We start from the raw sequence: 19,588 nt of genomic DNA on the forward strand, positions 1-19,588 counted from the left end.
AAAAAAATTCCAAACGCCAAAATTACGTTTTTTTTGGGTCGCCGCAACATTGCAATAACGGGCAATCAAAACATTGTATCTACCCCAAAATGGTATCAATAAAAACGTCAGCCCGGCGCACAAAAAATAAGCCCTCACCTGGCCCCAGATCTCGAAAAATGGAGACACTACGGGTCTCGGAAAATGGCACCATTTTTTTTTTTTTTTTTCACAGCTTAAGTAAAAAAGAACCTATACATGTTTGGTGTCTACGAACTCGTAATGACCTGGAGAATAATAATGGCAGGTCAGATTCAGCATTCAGTGAATGTGGAAAGAAAAACAAAAAACTGGAATTTTTTTTTTTCTGCAGTTTCGCCGCACTTGGAATTTTTTGCCCGTTCTCCAGTACATGATATGGTAAAACTAGTAATGCTGTTTAAAAGTACAACTCGTCCCGCAAAATATAAGCCCTCACATGGCCATATTGACCAAAAAATAAAAACGCTATGGCTCTGGGAACAAGGGGAGCAAAAAACGAAAATGCAAAAACGGAAAATCCCAAGGTCGCGAAGGGGTTAATAAATATCAAGGTTGGCCCGCGACGTTGTGTAAGCTTTTAATTTTGGCCCTCTGTGTTTTGAGTTTTTAATCCCTGCTCTAAATTAACCTACTGCAAGTTAAAATCTAACCCATTAATAGAGCCTTAAAGTGGACCTGTTGCTTAATGTAAATATGATTCTTTTTTCCGTAGTATAAATCCTGCTGTTCTTCTGAATCCGGCGTGGTTTTTCTTTATTTCCTGCTGCGCTCCATTCCTGAGATATGGCCTCCTCTTCCCTGCATGAAAATCGTATGTTTTTAGTCAAGTGGGCCTGGTCTTCAATTTTTCTCTGTGGGTGTTTCCTTCATCAGCACGCCCAGTTGGCTGAATAAGATTAAATTCATATACAGGGAAGAAGGGGCTATATCTCAAGAATGGAGAGGCGCAAGAAGAAAAGAAAAACCTTTCCAGATTCAGGAGAAAAGCGTCATTTTCACCAGGTTAAAAAAGTTACAGATTTATGGTCCTCTTTAACGGAAAATTCCCATCTCGGCCATAAACATATGAGGTGCGAGTCTCAGAAATGGACCTGCATTTACATCTCAAGGAAAGGGAGAGGTGGATAAAAAAATGTTCTTCTCATTGCATATATAAGTTGTAATTCTCCATTATGTTACTAGGCAACCCGCTTATAATGACCTTCAGAAATGTAGGCTTTTCTGTACTTGGTGCCTGGAATGTTTCCACTTTTTGCATGACCCAGGTAACATGGCATCTTATAATTATAGATGGATGTAATTCTATGAGGGTTTCATTAAGCGTAATCATCAGAAAACATTAAATACGACCTTAATGTAAACCGACGTCTGTGAATGTATGTACCGTCATCAAGAGTGTCAGTATGATCTCTCTTTGAGCAGTTCTTTACTCTCCACACTGATGCAGATAATTCAAAGCGATTTACCCCTTGGGCTAGGTAGATTGCTACATAGATTGGAGCAGTCTCGGACTGGCCCCCAGGAGAACCGGGGAATTCTCCGGTAGGCCACCCCGGTGAACGAGTGCAAATGAGCAGTGCTATTACACTTACATTTTCTGCAAATTGTGAATTATCATCTAATCATTCATTAAACAAGCTGGCCAAATTAATATATAGAAGCAAAAATAAATTTGCATACTAGGGTAAGGTTATTTTTTCATATAACTGAACAATGGGCCCCAAGAATCCGTGTTACTGGTGGGTTTTTGCCAACCAGTCCGACGCTGGATTGGAGGAAATACAGCTGAAATAACTCAAATAACCCAAACAAGGAATGACCAGATGGGCAGTTATTTTTTTTTTTTTTTAAGAAGTAATTTTCTGACCTATAAAGTCCTGTGACTTGCGGGGAAAATCGCAGCATGCACTAATCTCTTCTGAGGTGTGCCCCCAAAAATTGGATCCTATATAAATTATCCATATTTCATACAGTTATTACAGGTGCATTGCAATAGGAAACAGTTTGGTCTTGTACATTTTAAACGGTTTCATAAATGGGATGCCATATGGATGTGCAAAAAGGACACGCGGATGACTTTTGGCCATTTTTACTGGATGAAAATTACTTTTTTTTTTTTTTTTTTTTTCTTTGCAGATATGAAGCAGTTTCCAATATGCAGCGTGTCAATTATTTCACTGTTTTTGCATTAGCTTTTTTTTTGCCTATTCTATTGACTGAAAAAAGTGTTTAAAAATGTATGTTTGTGTTTTTTTATTTTAACCCTAGTAACAAACATTAGAGGTTATTACTAGAGCACTGGAGGCCAGAAGTAGTCATGTAAAGGTTAATCAATATTATGTACACTTGTCGCCCTCTAGTGGTAACCACAGAATTTTTTTTTTAAAATGTCTAAATCTTAAGCCCACTAATGTTGCACCTGTTTTCTGGTTAATGTACATCAGAATTCTGCAGATTTTATTGTCTTCTGCCCAAAAACAATGGGCATGTGTGCTGCGCTCAACACTTTTACTGTTTCGGCTCGAAAGTGGAACTGTAACTTGTGCTAAATTTATTACCGGCATGCACCAGTTTTGGGTGCAGATCAAAGGACAAAGTGAAGCCAAAAAAGAGTTGGCATAAGTAAGAAAGTTTCTAACTTTTAGTAAGATGTGTCAAATCTATTACACCGCATACTCCACTGCATCTTCAGACTTCCAGGAGTAGGTTTCCACTGTCTAGATATTCCACAGAGTTAGTAAATATGGGCTGTTGAGTCCCAAACCGGTTTCCCGAAAAAAAAAAAAAATCTATTAAGACAAAAATAAATGTTTCTCTGCAGAAATAACTAGAAAAAAAGTTGAATGGATTGTAAGCTTGTGAGCAGGGCAATGAACTATGAGTTTCTCTATAATGTCTTATCCAGTCTGTACATGTCCCCTCTGAATTGTAAAATGCTGCGGAATACGTTAGTGCTATAGAAATAAAAATGATTATAAATGTATATATATTTTTTTCTCTATTGCCTCTAGAGGGAGCTCACTGCATACAGATTTACTAAGTTCTACTGGAGCGCTAAAAAAACCCTATGCGGTGAGCTCCCTCTAGTGGCAGATGCATTTTTATTACTTAGCTGGATGTATGAGTACGGTATGTGATTTATTTGTTTTTCTCCGGTACAGAGCTAAAAACCCAATGCTAGTCCTATTAATATTAGTGTAGGTGACACACATTTTATTTAAAGGGGTATTCACATCTCAGCCTTTCTTGACACTCAGAGAAATTGCAGGAATGCTATTGATAAGTGATTTGATAAAGTGCTTGTTAAAAATTAGCAAAGTTACTGTAATCGGCAATGGAGGGAGCTGGTGAGGACTTCTGTGGTTTATCTTCTGGTAACCAGGACACTTAGAAGTCTCCCATGTGTTTGCCCCTTTGTCTTGTATTACAGTTTAGTTCAGTATTAGTCCAGGTTTTTTGTTTCTCAACTTCAACAACATGTCCTAGTCCCAATCTAATATGGTCCTGGGTGGGGCTGGTCCCAATGTAATATGGTCCTGGGTGGGGCTGGAACACAAGTCCAATGTCATGTTAGTGGGTGGTGACTTCTCGTTATTTCCGGCTGGTTATAGTTAGCAACCATCGTTTGAAATTTTTAATTCTTAAATCAATAATACACATGAAAATAATCAACTTTGTAATATATCTTATCAGAGAAATCTGCTTCTTTCTCTTACTGAACTGATCAGTCATTCTTAAAATTCTCAATTTACGGGTAAAATCTGTCTGCAGTGAATATAGATGTTCCCATTACTGAGAGAGATGACAGTTTGTGCTTTTAAAATTCTATGATGGAAAGGGGAGGAGCTAGACACAGACATTCTACTGCAAGTTCTCCTGAAATGACAATTGGTGCTCAAAGTTCTATGGAGAACTGTAACTGTCATTTCAGTAACTTGCAGCAGAATGTCTGTTCCTCTAGCTCCTCCCCTCCATAGAATGTCTGTGTGTTCCTCTAGCTCCTCCCCTCCATAGAATGTCTGTGTGTTCCTCTAGCTCCTCCCCTCCATAGAATGTCTGTGTTCCTCTAGCTCCTCCCCTCCATAGAATTTTAAAAGCACCAACTGTCTCCTATCTCAGTAATGGGAATGTCTATATTCACTGAATACACATTTTACCTGTGAATTGAGAATGAAAGATCAGTCCAGTAAGAGAAAAAAGCAGAAATCTCTGATAAGATATATTACAAGGATTCTTATTGATTTATGAAGGGGGGGTTATGACTGTTACTCGTTAATGCCTCATACTGCTGATTATTTCTATACTCTGATCAGGATACAAGCTGCTGTTATTTGCAAACCTATCTGACTTCTTGCATCTTTGCAGCCTGGCGAGCAGTGACATGGGATAGATATGCCAGGGTATAGCACATTGCCCACCGCAAAAGATGAACATGTTGGAGAAACAGAAAGTGAAGCGAATGCGGCTGGACCAGATCTGTGAAGGTGAGCGGATCCGACGTCCATCACTGAACATATATTGTTTTCTGTGGATTTTTGATACCAGTTTATATCCACTCTGCAATGATGACTGTGAGATTTATTAGGACTTAAAGGGGTTGTCCAGCAGATAAAAATAATTTTTAAAAGTTGGCTTAAAGTGTAACCGCTTATCTAATTCCCCCCAGCCCCCCATAAAACAATACTACATAGGAAAATAAAGAAATTTGCTCAACCAATCGCTGGCCACAACTATGACCTGCCTCAGCCAGTGATTGGCTCAGCAGTCATTTCCTGTGTGTCAAGACCTGGACCGGGAAGTGGAGACTAGAGGTGACCGGGGCTGAATTCACGGGCGTCATTCTCAGCTCTAGATCCGTCTCTGTAATCTCCTCTGATCGTCACACTGGCCCTAGCTGGGATCACCGGTATTTCCCGCTATGCCGCGAGTCCTAGATATGAGTCACAGCATTTACAGTGTGCTTGTTGCACTGGCCGTCTCTATTCCTGAAGCCCGGCCCCTGCCCACACACTGTACCGTACGTCTGCGCTGGAAGTAACGGCCCACGGGAACGGTCCTCTGCAACAGCCAAATCGTCTCCTGAACCTGGTTTAGATCTGGTCACGGTCTTCTGCTGACCATTTGTGCGGATCTTCCTCACAGCTCGGGCGTTCTCTGGCATCTGATCGCTCTTGGATCCTTCTGCGGTGATGTTGGCTGTAAGCCCACCTAGCAGCCACCTGTCCTGTCCTGGTACAGGTTCTGAAGCCAACTGCCTCTTCTCGGCCTGGCCAGGCCTTTTATAATTAGTAAACCTGACCTGTGCCACCTGTAAACTCTCCCTGTGGGAACATAGGTTCCCACTATTTGGTTCCTTCTACGGTAATTCTTTACTTTTACTTTTCGCCTTTGATCAGCAGATGGCAGTGTTCCCTTGCAATTACTCAGCTACGCATCAACTTCAACTGCATTCTTCTCTCTTGTCCACTTCCTTTACAACATTATTTTATACCTCCAGTTCCATTAAAAATTATAAATTAGCTTTGTGATATTTGAATATTCCACCTCAAATTACTATTGATCATCAGGTATGCGATTTGCATACATGTGGTCACGTGCCGACTAGACTTGCACAGTCTCACTGAATGCAAGTGTATTGAGGAAGGCCAGACACGTCTAGTCGAAATGTGGCCGCATGTGTGCAAATCACATATTTGCAGTCTCATGACTGCTCGCTCCCAGCGCCGGCAGCATCAGAGGTTCATAAGTCTGCAGTCACTCTAAAGATATGTAAAAATAGAAAAGTCTGATTTTCTTTGTTCTGTGGTCGAGTGAAGTGAATGTGATTTGAGTTGCAATACCAGACACAGCCTATAAACAAGAGTGGTGCTGTTTGTGGGAGGGGAAAAAAAGCAAATACTCATTTTGTTTTCTTAATTTTCTGTATGAATTCCTTGTTTTTAATAATCGGCCTGCTGTCCGTAATAGCCTTCATTGTTATCTGTCCTAACCGTGCAGTGATCACACAGCGCACAGTTTGTTGCAGTACGTGTATCGTAGCTGCACCTGTGTCCATCACCTGATCAGGACTGTAAAATATTAATTTTTCCCGAATTTTTTTTTTTTTTTTTTTTTTTTTCCCCTGTTCATTTAAATGGTACAAAAACGCTAAAAGAACGGACACTGCAGATTTGAAAAAATAAAAATTTTAAAAATGAGTTTATAGAAAAAATAAGCAGTGCGTGCATGAGCTGTAAGAAACCTCATTTTTTTTGGCTAGTAAAACGCATAGTGTGAACGAGCCATGTAGACGTCATCTTGGGGCATATTACAATAGTGTGTTACAAATCTCATCTGCACGAAGGAAAAATTGACCTGCATTGTGGATGTAAAATCTGCAGTGTGTCAATTTATCCCGTAGATTTTCATTGTGGACATAACTTTTTGCATAGAATGAAGTCTAAGGAAAATCCTCATCAAAATCTGCAACAAATCTGCCTCTTTATTTGTCTTTGATCAGCGACAAAATCTGAATCAGAAAATCCAGAGGTAGATGTTCTCTGGAAATGATTATGCAAATTGTCTCTTCAGAGAGGAAGAGTACTTGAACTCTAGCGCCACCTATTGGAAGCAGCGATCCTAAAAGTCAATATCGACCCTTTAACGAGTCTTGAAATATGACTTATGATAAAAGCCAAATCAGAATCTCAATTTGTAGACTTGCTGTTTTGGGGTATTGCCCCTCGTCAGTGCAAAGTATGAGATCTGATTTGGCTGGGTCACAAAGTTGGCATGTCACTCTCCACAAGGAAAATATTTAGATTTGAGAGTCCTCAGTGGTTGATGCCTTTTAATGGCTAACTGAAAAGATGGTAACAAATTGTAAGCTTTCGAGACTACCTTGGTCTCTTCATCAGGCTAGTATACCACAAAATCTGAAGTCACATATTTATACACAAGACACAAAAATAATGCAATAGATAAGACAGGTGATGAAAAGCAGAGCTATTATGGAACAGATAAACAGTTCTGGCTATAAATATGTAAGCAGTTAATAAGGAGTGTGAAGGTTTTATTGTCCTGTTACTAGGTCCAGTGTTGTGATGGCCTCACAAGTCTGAAGGGCACATTCCTTAGTTGATGTAGAATGACATAAATCCATGCGACACATTCAAGGAGAAACCTTACCCTTTAGATCCCAGTCTTTAGCCTCTCACCTAGCCAAATCAAATCTCATACTTTGCACCGATGAGAGGCAACACCCTGAAACATCCTGTCCATAAATTGAGATTCTGATTTTGGCTGGGATTGGGATCTAAGGGGTAAGATTTCTCCTTGTGGAGAGTGACCTGCCACCCGTGTCACCCAGCCAAATCAGATCTCACACTTTGTACTGATGAGGGGCAGTACCACAAAACACTGTCTACAAATTGAGATTCTGATTTGACTTTTATCCTAAGTCATATTGAAAGGCTCGTTAAAGGGTCCTAGTGACTTGTAGGATCGCTGCTTCCAATAGGTGGCACTAGAGTTCAAGTCCTCTTCCTCTCTGAAGAGACAATTTGCATATTTCCCAGAGGAGCATGCAAGGCGTTTTAAGTCTCCTCATACTGGCATGCCAGACCTGGCATGTCACTCTTCACAAGGAGAAACTGTACCCCTTAGATCCTGGAAATGATTGTAACGAATGCTCCTGATTTCCTGTAGTATGGATGTGTCGCACGATGTGACTGACACTTCTCTATAGAGACGATACAAGCCCATTAAGCTACCAAATCATTTCCTATTGCACTGTCTACTAAAATATTCGTGGTTGACGTTTGTTCCCGTGCCGTGACTAACGCGGCGTCCTTAGCCGGGCTCCATAATCTCTGGTCTTTACCTTGAGTGGCCGCTCAGTAGGGGGCACACCAGACTCTGCTTCCCAATCCTTCCTGCTGCACCATCTGCCGTTCGCTCTGCAGCCGGGGACATGAATAAGCCACAGATGTGCTCCGCGCGGCCTGACGTCACGCCGGTTCTTACAGGCTCTGCACCTGGTTATTGTGTATAAATAGGTGGCGCAGCCTCGGATCGCTCCCATACAGCGTGATGCTATTAATAAGCAGGAGCGCTGTCCGCCAGCGCGGAGATGTCAGTAGGGAGTAGATTATTCTGATCTGATTGTTGTAGCAGAGCTGAAATTGTCATTAGGCACCAATCGTTTACATAGGACTGCAGGTAAAGCGAATGCGTCAGGTTTCTTTTAGGCTTACGTTCCCACGATGAGTGTTTTTCTTCTTGCGCTGTGGATTAAAAAAAAAAAAAAAATGCAAGTAACCTAACCTGGGGGACGGAACAGAAACTCCTTCAGATCTGCTACATCTGTACACTAAATGGTAGGGGGGGGTTGAAAGCAGACACATCAGCCTTATGTTGCAGTGTTTTTTAAAGGGGTCATCCACCTTTTTGGGACTTTTTTTTTCTTTTGTTTTTTATTGCATTTATTTGGCGCTAATAATAATTTTTGGAATTGGGGTTTTATTAAAAATATTGCACTGTTTTGAATTTACTGGCTCTTTGTTCGCCTTCACGTTCAACTTTTGTTGTGATCTGGGGTCATAAATCAGCTGAAGAGCTCAAAGAAAGACTAATAAGAGGGTTGGGTACTCGCTGACTGACAAACTGACAGTTAACTCCTTCTGCAGCCAGCAAGAGAGTGCAACACTGGTTAGAAGGCAAACTTTGCATCATTTTTAATGAAACCCTATAGAAAAAATGCTTTCTAGCCCAAAATACATGCATTTAAGAAGAAAACTGCCCAAAAAAGTGCACAACCCCTTTAAGTTTGTGCCAAGATGGGTGTCTCTTTATTTATTTTTTTTTAATTTATTTATTATTTTTAGCTTGCTGTTCAATAAAATCCATCAGCAAAGAGGTCTGGGGGATGTAGGGGTAGGTCTTTATCTTTCTACTGGGAGGGGGTCTTCAAGAAGTGGGCTTTTGCCCCTTTGCTCCTGCTCTCTGGTCTGCATAAGGACATAACTCAGAGGTTGGCTTTCAGTTCAGCTAAGACAAGTCATTGAGTAAGGGAAAAGAAGTTTCAGCACCTATAGTGCTGGCAGAATGCTAATGAGAAAGAATCCCCCTACTTCAGAGGGGGGGCAAATAATTTTCCCAACGGGGGGGGGCACATGATAGATTGTGACACTTGTGGAGGGCTGAACCAATAGGCTGAATTTAATTCTGCTCAATATTAATACTAACTTATTTATACTAATTACTCTATATTAACCCCTTCACCCACGGGCCATTTTCATTTTTTTGTTTTAATTTTTTTTCTCCCCTTCTTCCAAGATCTGTAACTTCTTTTTTTATTTTTCCATCCACATAGCCGTATGAGGGCTTGTTTTTTGCAGGACGAGTTGTGCTTTTGATTCTACCACATAGTGCACTGGAAAATGGGTGAAAACTTTCTAAGTAAGTTGAAATTACAAAAAAAAGTGTAATTCCACAATTGTATCTTGGGTTTTTTATTTACCATGTTCACTATATGATAAAACTAACTTGGCAATATGATTCTCCAGGTCAGTACGAGTACGAAGATACCAAACATGTATAGGTTCTTTTCTTATTTAAGTGGTGAAAAAAATATCAGAATTTTTTTTTTTTTATGAGAAAGTTTTGTGTTTGTCGCTATTTTCCAAGACCCGAAACGTTCTCATTTTTTGGGATCTGGGGCTGGATGAGGGCTTATTTTTTGCGCCCTGAGCTGACATTTTTATTGATAACAGTTTGGGGTAGATGCAGTGTTTTGATCACCTTTTATTGCAATTTACACGTAACTCTGGCGGTTTTGACTTCTTTTTCCTCGTTACACCGTTTACCGATCAATTTAATTGTTTTTATATTTTGATCAGACGTTTCTGAACACATTGATACCAAATATGTGCTTTTTTAAAAAATTTTTTTTACATTATTTAATAGACCTCTTAAAAGACTTGAAGCTGTGATCATCCGATCACCTGTTATACATTGCGGGGCTTCAGCCCTGCTATGTGTAGCAAAAATCACAATCTCCTATGAACGCCGGCCACGAGCCGATGCTCACAGGAGTATCGTGATGATAGGCATCGGGGTCTTCTGCAGACCCCTGGCTGTCATGATAACCCATTGGCGCTTTGTGATCACATGACAAGGGCGCCGATAGGCGGGGTTTGTGACACGCTTTCAACTGGCTCGTGTTAAATGCTGCTGTCAATGACTAACAGTCATGGGAGAATCTCGGATCCACCCGTGGCTGTTAGAGGCACTTGATGTCTCATTAAATCAACCATTTAGTGCAGGGAAAGATGCAAGCTCAGCGTGCAAGCCCGCTTCAAAGGCAGGTGCACGGCCGATGACTTGTATATACGTCATTGGTCGTGAAGATGTTAATATTATCACTTTAATATTGAGCAGAATTAAGTGAGCTGATATCCCCCTATATCCCATATGAGCCTGCACACAGACCTCCGATATGCTGTGTGAGCCCCCACATAGCCTCCGATATGCTGTGTGAGCCCCCACATAGCCTCCGATATACTGTGTGAGCCCCCACATAGCCTCCGATATACTGTGTGAGCCCCCACATAGCTTTCTATATGCAAACATCCCATACACATATGAAGAAAAAAAAAACACCACATACTCTCCTCACTCCTTTTTCTACAGAGCAATGACTCGAAATGAAGTCATCGCTGCTTCAGTCGCACACACTGATTGTTGGAAGAAGGATCTGACGGCCCCATCCTCCACCAATGTATTCACCACTGTCTGCATACCGAGGATTCGAATAGCATTGACAGTGGGCGCCAGCAGGCGGGCGAGGGTACGGTTCAGCTTGTGGGCCACTTTTCAGCCTTTTGGTTGTCTCGGTCCGCGGGCCAGAATGGAACAGCCAGAGGGCCGGATGTGGGCAGTAGTCGCAGTTTGCCCAGATCTGACCTACTCAAATGGCATGGATTGCAAGGTATAGACAAGGAGAGTCGGAACAGTACCTGGACATATTGGACTGGTATGTGCCCCAAAAGCAGTTTTAACTTGGGTTTGAAAGCAGCGAGACCATGCTTTTCTACAAGTTGTGTGCAAGAACGGGTACACTTTAAAGTATATTGATAAACTAATAATAAAAAAAAATTGTCCAGTCCACTACAAACTGATCATTTTTCCGCGTTCCTCAAGTGCAATTTTCAGCCTTTGATGTAGTGATCTAGAGAAACAATTTTCACCTTCCAGGTCCTGTACAGGCAGGATTCGGTATGTCCCTAAACAGATGATGTGTGGCATTCCCATGATGAGCTGTGAGTTTTTGACACTGCACCATTCCTGCATCCATTATTTTTTGACTCTGCGTCTTTTTTTTCTTCTAACTGTATAAACAAGTGCAGAAGCGTTGCTTTCCTATACAGTGGGCAGCTGCAAAAAAAAAAAAATTACTGCACGGTCTACATTTTGATGTATGTCCAACCCCTAGAGAAAGCTGACTACGAAACAACGATGGTCCGACTTTTTTGGTATTTGTGGTATTCTATCTCAGCTTGGTGGTAGCTTGCTTTCTTAATATTTATTCATGATTTTAACTATTTATTGATGCACTATATAATTCTGTTTTTTTAAATATACTCTTTTCCTTACAACACTGCCATCTGCTGGACTATAATACACTGCTCAAAAAAATAAAGGGAACACTTACATTCTGTTTAACTCCAAGTAAATCAAACTTCTGTGAAATCAAACTGTCCACTTAGGAAGCAACACTGATTGACAATCAATTTCACATGCTGTTGTGCAAATGGAATAGACAATAGATGGAAATTATTGGCAATTATCAAGACACCCTCAATAAAGGAGTGGTTCTGCAGGTGGGGACCACAGACCACATCTCAGTACCAATGCTTTCTGGCTGATGTTTTGGTCCCTTATGAATGTCGGTTGTGCTTTCACACTCATGGTAGCATGAGATGGACTCTACAACCCACAGAAGTTGCTCAGGTAGGGAAGCTCATCCAGGATGGCACATCAATGCGAGCTGTGGCAAGAAGCTGTGTCAGCCAGCGTAGTGTCCAGAGGCTGGAGGCGCTACCAGGAGACAGGCCAGTACACCAGGAGACGTGGAGGGGGCCGTAGGAGGGCAACAACCCAGCAGCAGGACCGCTCCCTCCGCCTTTGTGCAAGGAGGAACAGGAGGAGCACTGCCAGAGCCCTGCAAAATAACCTCCAGCAGGCCACAAATGTGCATGTGTCTGCACAAACGGTTAGAAACCGACTCTATGAGGGTGGTATGAGGGCACAACGTCTACAGATGGGGGTTGTGCTCACAGCCCAACACCGTGCAGGACGCTTGGCATTTGCCACAGAACAGGATTGGCAAAGTCGCCACTGGCGCCCTGTGCTTTTTACAGATGAAAGCAGGTTCACACTGAGCACATGTGACAGACGTGACAGAGTCTGGAGAGCAGTGGAGAGCGATCTGCTGCCTGCAACATCCTTCAGCATGACCGGTTTGGCAGTGGGTCAGTAATGGTATGGGGTGGCATTTCTTTGGAGGGCCGCACAGCCCTCCATGTGCTCGCCAGAGGTAGCCTGACTGTCATTAGGTATCGAGATGAGATCCTCAGACCCCTTGTGAGACCATATGCTGGTGCGGTTGGCCCTGGGTTCCTCCTAATGCAGGACAATGCCAGACCTCATGTCGCTGGAGTGTGTCAGCAGTTCCTGCAAGATGAAGGCATTGAAGCTATGGACTGGCCCGCCCGTTCCCCAGACCTGAATCCGATTGAGCACATCTGGGACATCATGTCTCGCTCCATCCACCAACGTCACGTTTCACCACAGACTGTCCAGGAGTTGGCAGATGCTTTAGTCCAGGTCTGGGAGGAGATCCCACAGGAGACCATCCACAACCTCATCAGGAGCATGCCCAGGCGTTGTAGGGAGGTCATACAGGCACGTGGAGGTCACACACAATACTCAGCCTCATCAGGAGCATGCCCAGGCGTTGTAGGGAGGTCATACAGGCACGTGGAGGCCACACACAATACTGAGCCTCATTTTGACTTGTTTTAAGGACATTACATCAAAGTTGGATCAGCCTGTAGTGTGTTTTTCCACCTTAATTTTGGGGGTGACTCCAACTCCAGGCCTCCATTGGTTAATAAATTTGATTTCCATTGATGATTTTTGTGTAATTTTGTTGTCAGCACATTCAACTTTGTACAGAACAAAGTATTCAATGAGAATATTTCATTCATTCAGATCTAGGATGTGTTATATGAGTGTTCCCTTTATTTTTTTGAGGTGTGTGTGTGTGTGTGTGTGTGTGTGTGTGTGTGTGTGTGTGTGTGTGTGTGTGTGTGTGTGTGTGTGTGTGTGTGTAATAAATATATATATATTTATTACACACACACAGCTCAAAAAAATAAGGGGAACACTCAAATAACACATCCTAGATCTGAATGAATGAAATATTCTCATTGAATACTTTGTTCTGTACAAAGTTGAATGTGCTGACAACAAAATCACACAAAATCATCAATGGAAATCAAATTTATTAACCAATGGAGGCCTGGATTTGGAGTCACCCCCAAAATTAAGGTGGAAAAACACACTACAGGCTGATCCAACTTTGATGTAATGTCCTTAAAACAAGTCAAAATGAGTCTCAGTATTGTGTGTGGCCTCCACGTGCCTGTATGATATATATTACTTTTTTTATTATTATTATTATTAACGCCTCTCCGTTAAGCCCAGGTGGGCTTTTAGATTGGTTTCACAGGGGCGTGTACGTCTTCTCCCTGTATAATGCCAACCAATCTTAGGCAGGCAGCAACATAGAGATGCAGAAGGACCTGTGATTGTTATCAGGGTCATGTGACGGGAGTCCATAGGGCCTGCCAGCCGGAGTCCGCCTAAATTAGCACTTGAGGATACATTGCACAGCACAGAAGTGTGGGAATATCTGGAGTAACATGGTTTACTGGGAACACAATACATTTTGTAGCCATGTTGCCTTGTAATGCAGCTCTGTCCCATTCAATATGATAAATGTATGATCACTGGGGTATCGGGTGCTATGGTCATGAAAATTGGGAGTCCTGAACAGTTACTGAGCAAGTGCAGCCACTGCGTCATTCAGTCTATAAAGCTCTATACACAGTTTATGGAGCTGTGGTCACACATGCGCTTCATTGACACAAAGCGCTTATGAACCCAATTGTTGTGATTCTTACACTTCTACAATTTACAAAAAAAAACGTGTAGCCTTTTCTTCTGCATGCAGCTCATTTCCAGCAGACCGATGTCCTGATGTGACCTTCATGAGTCTTGATGGGTGAATTTTTAAAATTCCAGTGGGATGATCCTCGAAGATTGCATTGTGTGACCTGTACATTGTTAGTGATGTCCTCATCTTTGAGCGGCTTTATTCCGATCTTCCATGGGTCCTGTTTCCTAGTATATATCGTATACTGCAGAGATGTCCATGGCTGTTTCCTTGCCTCATCAGCAGCCATACAGTGCTGGACCAGGACATTTGTTTGATCACACAGTCCACGCCGCACTTCTCCATTATACACGGTCCAGATAGAATTCGTCATTCTCAGAAGACCCAACTGCGTGACCCCCTGACTGCATTATTTTCTCTTATTGAACTAGGGGTATACATAATTAAACAAGTCCTGTCCATGTACCAGAACATGTTTTATCACAATTAACCCACTACTGGCCAATAAACCCAGTTATCATGGAGGAAAAAGGTCCAAGAGAAGACTATAACAGCCAGAAGGACATAACCGGCGGCCATACACCCGAGGCGGCCATTCACATATCCAGTTGTCGTCCATTTGTAACAGGTCAAGTATTAAAAAATTAAAAAAATAACTGGATCCCGTTACAAATAAGGCAGAAATGAATGCAAAATGGAAACCAAAGTTTTTGTTTTTAAAACAAATCCATCTTAAGAGAATTTCTTTTTATGATCCCAAAATGGATCTAAAAAAAACAAAAAACAGAAATGACTACAGGACATGTGAACATCGCCTTAAATTGCGGGCTGAATAGTCACTGATCAAACGATCGTCTGATGAACAGTCGTTTCGCCAACCCAGCCTCATACTTTTTTTTTACATTTTTTTCTTTGAAAGATCATTTGTTAATTTGTTCCAGACGATCTATCATTGGTTGGCTTGGTAAAGGTCACCCAATGAACGTTCATTAGGGAAGAAATCGTTAATGTGTCTTATGCTCCCGTAGCAGTGATGGTCACAGTGCCCCCCCATACTAAACATCTGCAAGACTGGAGAAGTTGCATGTGATCTGACCCTTTTGTTTTCCTTCTTCGTGTTTCCTCCATATTGAGACGTCCTGTTACTTGGAGAAGCCTCGATTGATGACTGTTGGCCATAAAGACACATTTACGTCTACGGCTAGCTTTAGGAAGTTTGGCACAAATTTTGCTTTGAGGTAGAAGGCTGCGGAATTGTGGCAAGGCAGCAATATTCCCACCATCTTCATACTTTCTTGACATTTATTATTCTATGTCCAAAATTTTATCCATAATTGGACCTAATGATCACCTACGTGGCAACGTAGAAAACTACATTCTCATTACCAAACCCAAAGAAGTCTCCGCCATAAATCATTACTAGATGCGTCCATAGACCGGTATAGGATTGCTCGCTGTTGCTGCTGCTCACACATTTCTTGTAGCACAGACCCTTGTTTAATGTTGTTCCTGGTTACTTTGTTGTTGAGTCATTTTGAAACTCTATCGCTGTCGCTTTCATCATCTTCATGTAATTTATTTATGGGCCCCTGGTGATCAGTAACAGATCCTGGTGCCCTCTGACCTTCTGTTACGAGATCGGTGCCCTCCTTTGGTGCTTTGTTTGCTTTTGTACCCCCATCCTTCTTCAGTTTTGTACTTCACTGTATTTGATAACTCCTCTGCTTTGGAAACCGCTGACGTGACCATTAGCGGGGAGCGATCACATGTCTGCAGAAATAGATACTTTATTTAACACTGCCACAGTCCGCCACTCTTGAGACAGATTGAAAGAAGACCTTAAGCAGCGGCGACACGTGTGAATATTCATTATTTTACATCTGATTCTCTTAGGATTGGCATTATGTTTTTTTTGCTGAGAAATTAACTCTTTCCGAATAGTAACAGTGTCAAACACCGTTCTGCCGCCCTCCCCTCCACAACAATGGCAGCCACAGTGCCCCCGCTGGCCCCTACTCTACAACAGTGGCAGCCGCAGTGCCGCCGCCCCCCCATCCACAACAGTGGTAGCCACAGTGCCGCCGCCCCCCCATCCACAACAGTGGTAGCCACAGTGCCGCCGCCCCCCCATCCACAACAGTGGCAGCCACAGTGCCGCCGCCCCCCCCATCCACAACAGTGGCAGCCACAGTGCCGCCGCCCCCCCCATCCACAACAGTGGCAGCCACAGTGCCGCCGCCCCCCCCCATCCACAACAGTGGCAGCCACAGTGCCGCCGCCCCCCCCATCCACAACAGTGGCAGCCACAGTGCCGCCGCCCCCCCCATCCACAACAGTGGCAGCCACAGTGCCGCCGCCCCCCCATCTACAACAGTGGTAGCCACAGTGCCGCCGCCCCCCTCCCTCCACAACAATGGCAGCCACAGTGCCCCCGCCGGCCCCTACTCTACAACAGTGGCAGCCACAGTGCCGCCGCCCCCCCCATCCACAACAGTGGCAGCCACAGTGCCGCCGCCCCCCCATCCACAACAGTGGTAGCCACAGTGCCGCCGCCCCCCTCCCTCCACAACAATGGCAGCCACAGTGCCCCCGCCGGCCCCTACTCTACAACAGTGGCAGCCACAGTGCCGCCGCCCCCCCCTCCACAACAATGGCAGCCACAGTGCCCCCGCCGGCCCCTACTCTACAACAGTGGCAGCCACAGTGCCGCCGCCCCCCCATCCACAACAGTGGCAGCCACAGTGCCGCCGCCCCCCCATCCACAACAGTGGCAGCCACAGTGCCGCCGCCCCCCCATCCACAACAGTGGCAGCCACAGTGCCGCCGCCCCCCCATCCACAACAGTGGCAGCCACAGTGCCGCCGCCCCCCCATCCACAACAGTGGCAGCCACAGTGCCGCCGCCCCCCCATCCACAACAGTGGCAGCCACAGTGCCGCCGCCCCCCCATCCACAACAGTGGCAGCCACAGTGCCGCCGCCCCCCCATCCACAACAGTGGCAGCCACAGTGCCGCCGCCCCCCCATCCACAACAGTGGCAGCCACAGTGCCGCCGCCCCCCCATCCACAACAGTGGCAGCCACAGTGCCGCCGCCCCCCCCATCCACAACAGTGGCAGCCACAGTGCCGCCGCCCCCCCCATCCACAACAGTGGCAGCCACAGTGCCGCCGCCCCCCCCATCCACAACAGTGGCAGCCACAGTGCCGCCGCCCCCCCATCCACAACAGTGGTAGCCACAGTGCCGCCGCCCCCCCCCCATCCACAACAGTGGCAGCCACAGTGCTTCCGCCCCCCCCATCTACAACAGTGTCAGCCACAGTGCTGCCACCTCCCCCCCCATCCACAACAGTGGCAGCCACAGTGCTGCCGCCGCCCCCCCCCCATCTACAACAGTGACAGCCACAGTGCTGCCGCCGCCCCCCCCCCCATCTGCAACAGTGACAGCCACAGTGCCGCCGCCCCCCCATCTACAACAGTGGTAGCCACAGTGCCGCCGCCCCCCTCCCTCCACAACAATGGCAGCCACAGTGCCCCCGCCGGCCCCTACTCTACAACAGTGGCAGCCACAGTGCCGCCGCCCCCCCCATCCACAACAGTGGCAGCCACAGTGCCGCCGCCCCCCCATCCACAACAGTGGTAGCCACAGTGCCGCCGCCCCCCTCCCTCCACAACAATGGCAGCCACAGTGCCCCCGCCGGCCCCTACTCTACAACAGTGGCAGCCACAGTGCCGCCGCCCCCCCCTCCACAACAATGGCAGCCACAGTGCCCCCGCCGGCCCCTACTCTACAACAGTGGCAGCCACAGTGCCGCCGCCCCCCCATCCACAACAGTGGCAGCCACAGTGCCGCCGCCCCCCCATCCACAACAGTGGCAGCCACAGTGCCGCCGCCCCCCCATCCACAACAGTGGCAGCCACAGTGCCGCCGCCCCCCCATCCACAACAGTGGCAGCCACAGTGCCGCCGCCCCCCCATCCACAACAGTGGCAGCCACAGTGCCGCCGCCCCCCCATCCACAACAGTGGCAGCCACAGTGCCGCCGCCCCCCCATCCACAACAGTGGCAGCCACAGTGCCGCCGCCCCCCCATCCACAACAGTGGCAGCCACAGTGCCGCCGCCCCCCCATCCACAACAGTGGCAGCCACAGTGCCGCCGCCCCCCCATCCACAACAGTGGCAGCCACAGTGCCGCCGCCCCCCCATCCACAACAGTGGCAGCCACAGTGCCGCCGCCCCCCCCATCCACAACAGTGGCAGCCACAGTGCCGCCGCCCCCCCCATCCACAACAGTGGCAGCCACAGTGCCGCCGCCCCCCCATCCACAACAGTGGTAGCCACAGTGCCGCCGCCCCCCTCCCTCCACAACAATGGCAGCCACAGTGCCCCCGCCGGCCCCTACTCTACAACAGTGGCAGCCACAGTGCCGCCGCCCCCCCCTCCACAACAATGGCAGCCACAGTGCCCCCGCCGGCCCCTACTCTACAACAGTGGCAGCCACAGTGCCGCCGCCCCCCCATCCACAACAGTGGCAGCCACAGTGCCGCCGCCCCCCCCATCCACAACAGTGGCAGCCACAGTGCCGCCGCCCCCCCCATCCACAACAGTGGCAGCCACAGTGCCGCCGCCCCCCCCCATCCACAACAGTGGCAGCCACAGTGCTTCCGCCCCCCCCATCTACAACAGTGTCAGCCACAGTGCTGCCACCTCCCCCCCCATCCACAACAGTGGCAGCCACAGTGCTGCCGCCGCCCCCCCCCATCTACAACAGTGACAGCCACAGTGCTGCCGCCGCCCCCCCCCCCATCTGCAACAGTGACAGCCACAGTGCTGCCGCCGCCCCCCCCCATCTGCAACAGTGGCAGCCACAGTGCTGCCGCCGCCCCCCCCCCATCTACAACAGTGGCAGCCACAGTGCTGCCGCCGCCCCCCCCATCTACAACAGTGTCAGCCACAGTGCTTCTGCCCCCCCATCTACAACAGTGTCAGCCACAGTGCTGCCACCTCCCCCCCCCATCCACAACAGTGGCAGCCACAGTGCTGCCGCCGCCCCCCCCCATCTACAACGGTGTCAGCCACAGTGCTTCCGCCCCCCCCCATCTACAACGGTGTCAGCCACAGTGCTGCCGCCCCCCCCATCTACAACACTGGCAGCCACAGTGCTGCCGCCCCCCCCCATCTACAACCGTGGCAGCCACAGTGCTGCCGCCCCCCCCCATCCACAACCGTGTCAGCCACAGTGCTGCCGCCCCCCCCATCCACATCAGTGTCAGCCACAGTGCCGCCACCCCCCCCATCCACAACAGTGTCAGCCACAGTGCTGACGCTCCCCCCCCCCCCCCCCTCCAC

The 19,588-nt window shown here is 46.7% G+C and overlaps 1 protein-coding gene across 4 annotated transcripts in view; it reads left to right on the forward strand.

The window, feature by feature from the left end:
- Positions 1 to 19,588, forward strand: part of CTBP2 (C-terminal binding protein 2) — a 116,066-nt gene that overhangs the window by 56,795 nt on the left and 39,683 nt on the right. For all 4 annotated transcript variants that reach the window (XM_073685128.1, XM_073685129.1, XM_073685131.1 and 1 more), the window contains one exon: positions 4,387 to 4,505. In XM_073685128.1, the coding sequence (XP_073541229.1) occupies positions 4,448 to 4,505 (58 nt within the window). In that variant the 5' untranslated portion in view covers positions 4,387 to 4,447. The remainder of the gene's footprint in view (positions 1 to 4,386; positions 4,506 to 19,588) is intronic.

Source organism: Phyllobates terribilis, unplaced genomic scaffold (assembly GCF_046119375.1).
Source record: "Phyllobates terribilis strain yellow unplaced genomic scaffold, ASM4611937v1 Scaffold_5__5_contigs__length_657084704, whole genome shotgun sequence".
Classification (NCBI taxonomy): Eukaryota; Metazoa; Chordata; class Amphibia; order Anura; family Dendrobatidae; genus Phyllobates; species Phyllobates terribilis.